The 9,152-nt window shown below is 38.4% G+C and overlaps 1 protein-coding gene across 2 annotated transcripts in view; it reads right to left on the bottom strand.

The window, feature by feature from the left end:
• PDE4D (phosphodiesterase 4D) overlaps positions 1-8,695 on the bottom strand; it is a 785,924-nt gene extending 777,229 nt beyond the window's left edge. Inside the window, exon 1 of one of the 2 annotated variants that reach the window (XR_009353968.1) lies at positions 7,950-8,695. Coding sequence is in view for 1 of the 2 variants with exons in the window: in XM_059175042.1 (XP_059031025.1) it covers positions 7,950-8,215 (266 nt within the window). In the remaining variant the exon portion in view is untranslated. The remainder of the gene's footprint in view (positions 1-7,949) is intronic. The other variant, XM_059175042.1, reaches the window with a different exon arrangement.
• Between the last annotated feature and the right edge of the window lie 457 nt (positions 8,696-9,152).

Raw genomic sequence — 9,152 nt, forward strand, 5'->3', positions numbered from 1 at the left:
ACCACTATTCTGGTAAAGTCACTGAACACTCATTGTTTTTGCCTCAATATACATTCAAGGTAGAGACATAAATGTGAATGTGACTCTTAGCTCAAGGGTTGCTTTGCTGAAAGAATGCAGGATAGAAAGTTAGGCAGACCTTTGTTCAAGTTTGAACTCAACTCACTTCATGGCTTCAGAGCTACTTGATCTTGGTTATACAAAAATTTTTATGAACCCTAGCATCTGCATATGGAAAATACAGCTAATGATACTTAAATTCAATTCTTGTTTGAAGGCCAATGTACATTAAGAACCTGATGCTGGGGGAGCCTGGGTGGCTCAGTGGGTTAAAGCCTCTGCCTTTGGTCCAGGTCATAATCCCAGGGTCCTAGAATCGAGCCCCACATCGGGCTCTCTGCTCAGCTTTCCCCTCTGCCTACTTGTGATTTCTATCAAATAAATAAAAATAAAATCTTAGGGACGCCTGGGTGGCTCAGTTGGTTGGACGACTGCCTTCGGCTCAGGTCATGATCCTGGAGTCCCGGGATCGAGTCCCACATCGGGCTCCCAGCTCTGTGGGGAGTCTGCTTCTCTCTATGACCTTCTCCTCATTCATGCTCTCTCTCACTGTCTCTCTCTCAAGTAAATAAATAAAATCTTTAAAAAAAATTTTTCAAAAAAAAAAAATCTTAAAAAAAGAAAAAAAACCTGATGCTGAGCTAGAGAGTAATCATTAAGGGCTATGTTATAATAAATCTAAGATTATAAGCTATGTTATTATGAACCTAAAGTTTTTATTCCAAAATGAAGTTGGATGATTCTTCTCATATCAACTGATGATCTCACTTTGTGAATAAGTACTTCATGTGAAACAGAGCATTTATGCCTTTAACATGAAAGATAAAAGGATTTTTTCCTATTTTATATATGCAGAAGAGACTGATACATTAAAATAGTATATAATTGAAGATACCATAAAAGAAAATTTTAATTGGATTTTTATTATTATCTATAGATTTCCATATTTCCTACCTAAAATCATGGCTTCTAGATCGTATCTTAGAGTGAATACCAACTGATTTTCATTCTGAAGGCCCTGCAGCCTTTTAATGAGTCACAGAATTATTAAAGAATTCTGTCCCTCTTTACATCCATGTGGCGTCTACCTCACTCACTTACACCACCAAGCTGGAACTTGGTTTTTAATTACTTATCTTAAATGTACCACAGTTTGTTATCACTTTGTAAATTTAATTAGTCAAATTTTTACTTGTAAATATCAAATGCCTTTATAACCATATGACTTTTAAATAGAGACTCTACAATTGAAAAAGGTTGAGTAACTAAGGTCAAATATAAGTGGCCAGTGGAGCTAGTAATAGAGGGCTTCAACTCTCCTAAAGTAATCACGTTTTAAAAACGTGATTTCTTTTCAAAAGCAAATCCATTAAAAAAACAATGACATAATTTTGCTACACTGGTGATAATAAAACTTCTTCCTGAAACTGCTACTTGAAGAACAATTTTAGCAACTTCCAGTCTAAAAAAACCCATAAAAAGTGCTGAACCTCATTTAATTACCTAACCTCACAGGAACTTGTTACTTATAAGGATATGTATACAAAGAGTGACTGTGAAAATTAAAACCATGATTGAAAAATAATGTTAATGAACTCTGAGATTCAATTCTTTTCTTCTTAATTCAACACTTTTGCCAAGTTTACAAAAAAGATTGTTTTTGCTTAAAGGTATATTTACCATTAGTAGTAATGGCTTCAGCTGGTGTGGACGTGCTTCAAGTGTTCTCCTTTGATTTAATATAAATGTCAAAAGTCACAGAAAGCACATATGTGTAATAAACTGCCAGGTCATTTCACCATTTTCTTCATTTTGCCTCAGCAACCATTTGTTAAGGTTTTTTCTTTGTAATTTCTTAAATATTGCAAGACAATTGGCAACTTCTTTAAGAGGAATATCCTCCAGGGGTATTCTGATTTGTAGGAAAGGCGAATCAATCTTTTAAAAGCTACAGACACCCTTAACTTCCAGTGCCCCCAAGATTTCCGCTGAAAATACACAGCCAATTACGCCAGAGACACAGCTAAATATTCAGCCAAGTGACCCCACCCAACATGCCTGCAGTACTTCCTGTTGTGCTCCCCAGATAATTTCCCCAGAAACTTCCTTCCCACCTCCTGGTATCACACTATACTCACAGCTCACCTCTGGGTTCTCAGCTCCTCAGAAAACACTAGCAATGCCTGTCTCTGGATATCTGTATCATAAAGGACAGAGAAAAGATCACCTTAAAGTTACATAGGGCAAATATAGGAGAACTAGAACAAAGGAGAGAGTCCTCAAATACCATCAATAACACTGGCTTTGAAAACCTACTCATGTGCCCGTATGTGCATGTGTGTGTGCATGCTACAAACTCTCTAAATGGCTAGATTACTCCTTTATAGATAGGGAAGGGTTTTTTCCTCCCTTCTTTAATTTGAAGAAAATTTATAGCATATTTCTCTTTTATTAACCATAAAAACAAGTACAGTTGCTGAAGAAATTATGACTCAAGAAAGCAAATGTTTACTTTTAAACATGAACAGTTTTATATCTAATACCAAAGCCAGATAAAGAGAAATCTAAAATAAATAAAAATATGGCCAAAAGCACTTATCTAGCTCCCTAAAAATCTTTAGATTACCTAAAAGTCTCCTACAAGAGACCTTTCAAAAATACATCTAAAGAAATTATTTTGTTAAGGATGTTACTAACTGGTTCTTCTACCTTTAAATGTTGTAACTAAAAACACACATGTAGGGGCCCCTGGGTGGTGCAGTGGGTTAAAGCCTCTGCCTTCTGCTCAGGTTATGATCCTGGGGTCCTGGGATCGAGCCCCACATCGGGCTCTCTGCTTCCTGAGGAGCCTGCTTCCTCCTCTCTCTCTCTCTCTCTCTCTGCCTGCCTCTCTGCCTACTTGTGATCTCTGTCTGTCAAATAAATCAATAAAATCTTCTAAAAATAAATAAATAAATAAATAGTAAAAATAAAAACACACATGTATACACAGAATTTGTGAGGGTAAGTCATACAACAAATATTACCTAAGATATCAACCTACCCGGAGAAACCTTAATCCCTAATTTTACTTATACACCCTCTAAAACACTTTTCTTCATTCACAGTGTACATTAAAAAGAAAACCTGAAAAACATAAAGATTTTCCTGACTATCTGATTTTCCTGAAATAAACGTATATTGGAAATTATGTTTTCTTCACCAGAGATCACATTGACTTTGGAGTTCTCGACATCTAGAGGGAATCCCCTACTCAGATGAAAGAAGAGTCCTGTCTATAATCACTAGACTAGAAGGAACTAAATATTAAGTAAAAATGATAAAACAGAGTGGTAAAAAGCACAGACATAGAGGGTTCTAGTTTAACACACAGTAGGAGACCAAAAACAAACCAAAAAACCCCCAAACCCAAAAAAACACTGTTCAATAAACATTAGCTAGTGATGTAATTATTATGAATAATCATTGAAAGAACTGCTATAGATTCTGAAGAAGTGGCAGATTATTTTCATTTGGGGGAACAGGAGGAAACTCTCAGGAACAAAGAGATTTGAATGACATGTGGAATGGGGTAGGAAGGCAAGAGGTGTCAAGTTCTATGGTTCCACCTCAGGAATATATCTCCTCTCTGCCTTCTCCTTTTCCATAGTCATGAAACTGACATACACCTATTATTCTTGCAAACTCTTGGTCTCTTTGCATATTTTCTCTTTAGCCCAATCCATTCACAAACAACTGACAAGACAATCATCAAGTGATCCTGAAGATCCAGGCAGACCAAGGCTGGAATAATGGACGTGTATTATATGTAATAAGGAAAATATTTACTTACAATGACACTCATTCAATGTCGATCACTGTACATTACACTGTAATCTACACATACTATACTTAATAAAACCACAACACCTAAAAGATACTTTACTATTCCCAGGAAACTGGGTAATAGGAAAATTGAGGCATTACGACAAGTAACTTGTTTAAAATCATGCAACTAGTAAATGGGAAGTCAGAATTAAAACTCAGGTAGGCTAGCTTCTGTTTAGGTGCTCTCCATACAAGTCACACAACACCTGAAACATTGTGTCAACTCAGTATGCTACTCTAGAAATGAGTCATGAAAATCCAAATAACCACAATCAACCTAGTAAATATAGCACAATAAAGGTGGAATGTGTTAGGATGTATAGTTAAGAGAATAATTTGTTTAAGAGAAAAAAAAAACCTGTTAACACTGAAAATATTGATTAATGGATGTATGAGGAATAATTGAACAAGGTCCTGGCTTTCCAGCAGGTTACTCCATACCTCTTCCCTTAAGGGCTACATTAAGGAGAGAGGAGAGATTCAGGCTGTCCGGTTTTCAAAGCAGATCCTGGACCCAAGCATAACAATAACAGGGAAGGAGAGTTCAACTGAATATTAGCAAGGACATCCCAATCAATAGACTTGCCAACAAATAGAATTTCTCTATATGACTCTCATCCAGGAAGTGTGCAGAGATGTTAAAGGGCTGGTCATCATAAATGTTATTCAAGGAATTCAACTATGGTATAAAGGGTAAAGCAGGTGGCAATAATGTTCTATAATTGAAATGGGCTAGCTATTCACCCAATCTGTTTGATCTTGTTCCTGGAAACAGCTGAAAATATGTCCCATCGTCCTTTGCAGTTAGATGTGCTCATTGAGCTGAGTTCTAACCAAGAAATAAGTGATATGTGTATTTCTAGGCCTGCATCATAAAAACTTACACATGTCATCTTCCCATTCTTTTCCCCTGATTCCACTGAGCATGGTGTCCTTAAAAATCATGTGTCATAAATAGTGGAGCTACAAGGTGGTAAGATCCCAGGTTGCTGAAACACTCCAGGGTAGCATACATACTCATGAGAAGCAGCAGCAGATGAAACCATTTAGGGTGTCAATCCACTAAGATTCGGAGAGTATGTTGTAGAGCAACATGATTGCCTTATTTAAATGCTTCAAATGGGATTTATTTTTTCAACCAGAGGGCAAATTATTTCAAACCAATGAATAGCTCTTATTCAGTTCTTTCATCAGTATGTACAAATCAAACACTTTCACCTCAATAAATTTAAAAATATTGGAAGGACAGGAATAACAGGCACAGTAACCAACATTCTGAGGTAAACATATAAGGCATGTATTTAAATGGCTCATCATCTAACTTAGGAGGAGCAAAGGATTTGAGTGTGGTAGTGGTAGCAGCAGTTTAGGTATCAAAAAATGTAAATACATCAAAACAGTTTGGAATTTTTTTTTAAATTCTGCATAGTGTTTAGTCCAAGTTATGAAAGCACAGGTAGCATAATATTTGTTTTTTTTTTTAAGATTTTATTTTATTTTTTTGTCAGAGAGAGAGCTCAAGTAGGCAGAGAGGCAGGCAGAGGCAGAGCGAGAAACAGGCTCCCCCTGCTGAGCGGGGAGCCCCATGCAGGACTTGATCCCAGAAGCCCAGGATCACGACCCAAGCCAAAGGCAGCCGCTTAACTGACTGAGCCACCCAGGCATTCCTAAAATAATATTTGTTAAAAGATACCTATGGAGGGGCGCCTGGGTAGCTCAGTGGGTTAAGCGCTGCCTTGGCTCGGGTCATGGTCTCAGGGTCCTGGGATCGAGTCCCATATCATATGGGGCTCTCTGCTCAGCAGGGAGCCTGCTTCCCCTCTCTCTCTGCCTGCCTCTCTGCCTACTTGTGATCTCTGTCAAATAAATAAATAAAATCTTAAAAAAAATACCTATGGATATTACAAAAGTCTTGGGGATCATTGAACCAACATGAGGATGTGAGGTACTCTTTCCAAATCCCTTGCTGATGCTTTTAGTTCACAAAAGATAGGAGGATCCTCCTGAGTTACTGAGAATGATATTATGATTTTTATTTTCCATTTCCATTGCTCTTTTGATGCCTCCTTGATCTAGCTGAGACATGATATACCAAAATAAAATACCGTCAGAAAATTGTGCTCTTGGTGTTCCCCCAAACAGCACCAGAAAAGGAAGTGCCAGAAATTTCAGAAGAAAGCCTGACTTCATGAGATTTCCTGCCTTCCTTACATTACATCTCAACATGTCTAAATAGTTCAGATAACCTTCAGATGAACTCTAGGTTGCTTCACTCAGTTGGAAATCAAGCAACCGAACTGAGGCTTATCTATTCAACAATGAGTACAATTTAGGAAGTATAATTTTTTAAAAGTATCTCAACCAAAAAGGACATTGGATATCAAAATTCTGGTATCTTCATGAACCAGAGTCAGCTTTCCTGCTCTGGCACCCTATTCTGGCCTGATTCTTTATAAAATATGCATAAAACAAATTCACCCACTATAAAAAAGATAACAATATCCATGCGGAAAATAAATGAGCAGCTTTCCTGCTCTGGTCTGAAGCCATCACTCTCCTCAGAGCATCTCCCAGGGTTTAACTATGTCTTTTACCCCATACTTAACCTCTAATTTTTTCAACAATACCTTATTCAGAGAAAAGTGACTTTTCCAGAATTTCTTTTTAAGCTTGGATAATGCATGGTTTTTCTTACCTTCCATATGAGCATTTTATCTAAATAACACAGAAATGCCATCTAGTTAAAATCCTGGAGGAAATAAGAACACTTCTCCAGTGAGAGATCTAGCTATTTGAAATTAAAATTCTAAGGCTGGACATCTCTTTGGGTGGGATGTGTATTTCCTTTGTCATCTATTTTCACCTACGATATTAATACAGTCCAGGGTATGGCCATGTTGCTAGTTTAGATTTTGACCCTCTCTACTTCTTGCTGCCTTTTCCCTAGAAGTATTATTTCTGATTTATTTATTTCTTTGATTTGCTTTGCCATTTCTGGCATGATCTTTGGTTTTCTATGGAAAAATTGTATTGAAAAAAATCAATTTCCCAACTACCAGATTCATTATGTTTTGTTTCAGCTGTTTTCTTTCTCATAATATTCATTTTACCAAAATGTGCAGGTAGTGTACAGAACCTACTGCTACCTAAAATAAACCAAATATGTATCACAGACAAACCCCTCCCCCCCACACACCATCATAGCTTAGAATTGCCTCTCCTCAGGCAAAACACTATAATGAGCTTAGACAATAGTAAATTTTAATATTTGTTTTTATAAAAGCAGGAAAATATCAGGACTCATCTAAAAAACTAGGTGAAAATATGCATAAAAATTCACCTATTATAAAAAAAGGTAACAATATTCACAAAGAAAATAAAAATATTGACAAAACACAGAATCCAAAATCAAAGAACACAACAATATTACCAAGTAACGGCCAGAAATTTCCTGCACAGAATTCCTAAACCCTTTCTTCTTTCCATTGGAAAGACATGTTTGAGTTTATAAATACATTAAAGTCAGTAGCAAAGGAGGGGCTTGAGGGGCATACCATTAAACACACAGTACAGTCTCTCCACACACATCTCTGTTCAACTGGGTGTTATGCAGAAAGGAGAACAAACTATGATTTTCCTCCTCTCCTTTCTGGTCCTTTCTTTCCTAGGTAGTTACAGGACCTGGCAGGGATATTAGCTTATGAAATCAAAGAAACACCACCACATCGGTATGGGAGTAAAACTGCATTCTTATTTGACATCTGGAATCCAATTTTCCTGTAGGAACTTGCAATGGGTATTGAACTTTGGGAACCACCCACTTCAAGGATTCCCAGTCTAAAGGATTTCTGCTTTGACTAGGACAACTATGGGATCCCTTGGTAAGGTACAAGACTTCCCATAAATCACAGGTGAGGAATGATGAGAGTCCTCCCTCCCTACCCACACAAGCGAAAGCGGGGGAGGCGCACAGATCACCAGCCGTAACCGCCACCAATTCCGGTCAGCCTCGCAAACCTTACCACGTATGTGCCACCGTGAAACGCCGCTGTTTAGGGATGTTGCTGCTGAGAAGCATCCTCCGCAGGAGCCTAGGGGAATTTCTCGGAGAAATCACTGGAGAGAGCTTAGGAGAGACCGATTTCCTGGCTGGCTTGGACTTCTCCTGCTGCAACAGGTTTTCCCGCAAGGATTTCACAAGGTCCTCATTCAGCCAGGGGTTTGGACAATGCGGATTATCCACTTCAGGTACTGTTAAGGTGTCCGGGCTTGTCGTCTGCTGAGCCATTTTCCGGGTCAACTTTGTACAGTTGGCGACAATCCAGGGCAACGTGGTTCCCTGGCGTCTTTCCAGTGGCTGCTTCTCTGAGAGTCCGGGGAAACGTCCAGAGAAGCAGGTCCGATCCAGCTTGGTCGCCTGCCTCAGTCTCTCCCTGAAGGTGGGGCTGGGTGTAGACGAGAAGAGCGCACTCCTCAGCGGAAGCTTGTTAAACGTCACCCCTGCTCTGCCGATCAGGGGAATATGGAGGGAAGCCTCTGCGTTAGCCTGGCTTTGTCAGCGCTACAAAGCAGCCTGTTAAACTATTGGAACTAATGCGCTGCAGCTGCTCCAGTGACTTCTGCTTATGTACATAAAAAGTCCTGGGGGGAGGGCTTAACCATCAGATGTCTGCTGCTTGGCTGTTTGGCTAGTCTTTCCATTTGCTTATTCCTGAATCCAAAGGAAAGAAAAACTTTGAACTTGACCTTCCTCTCCCGCAAGGGTTATTTATCTGTCATCAGTCCCCGTTCATAAAAGAAAATTGCTAGTCCTTTGCTTTTTATAAGGGAAGAATAAACAAGCACTAGCTAGATAAGGAGGAATACTTCCCTGTTCGCTAAATTCAATCTGATGCACCTTATAAGACAAATCCCAAGGAAATAAAATGGACTCTTTTTTTTTCTCTTGTTAGAAACTAAAACAAAAGGTTTTAAAATACCACATATGGAACACATTACAGGTTGCTGTTGTGTTGTACAACCTTGCTAATTATGGCTCTTTCAAAGCATGGAACAGCAGTATTTACATCCAAGAACAGTATTTGTGATCTCTTTGGATTTAAACTGACGACATTCCAGAGGAGGATACAGTTTTTGTAAGAGTAGTTAAAAATGATTTTGAAGTTTCAATTATTACTGATGGTATACAAAACTTTATATAGTCAACTATAAAAGGGTAAAATAAA

The sequence above is a fragment of the Mustela lutreola genome, chromosome 5, assembly GCF_030435805.1.
Source record: "Mustela lutreola isolate mMusLut2 chromosome 5, mMusLut2.pri, whole genome shotgun sequence".
Lineage (NCBI taxonomy): Eukaryota > Metazoa > Chordata > Mammalia > Carnivora > Mustelidae > Mustela > Mustela lutreola.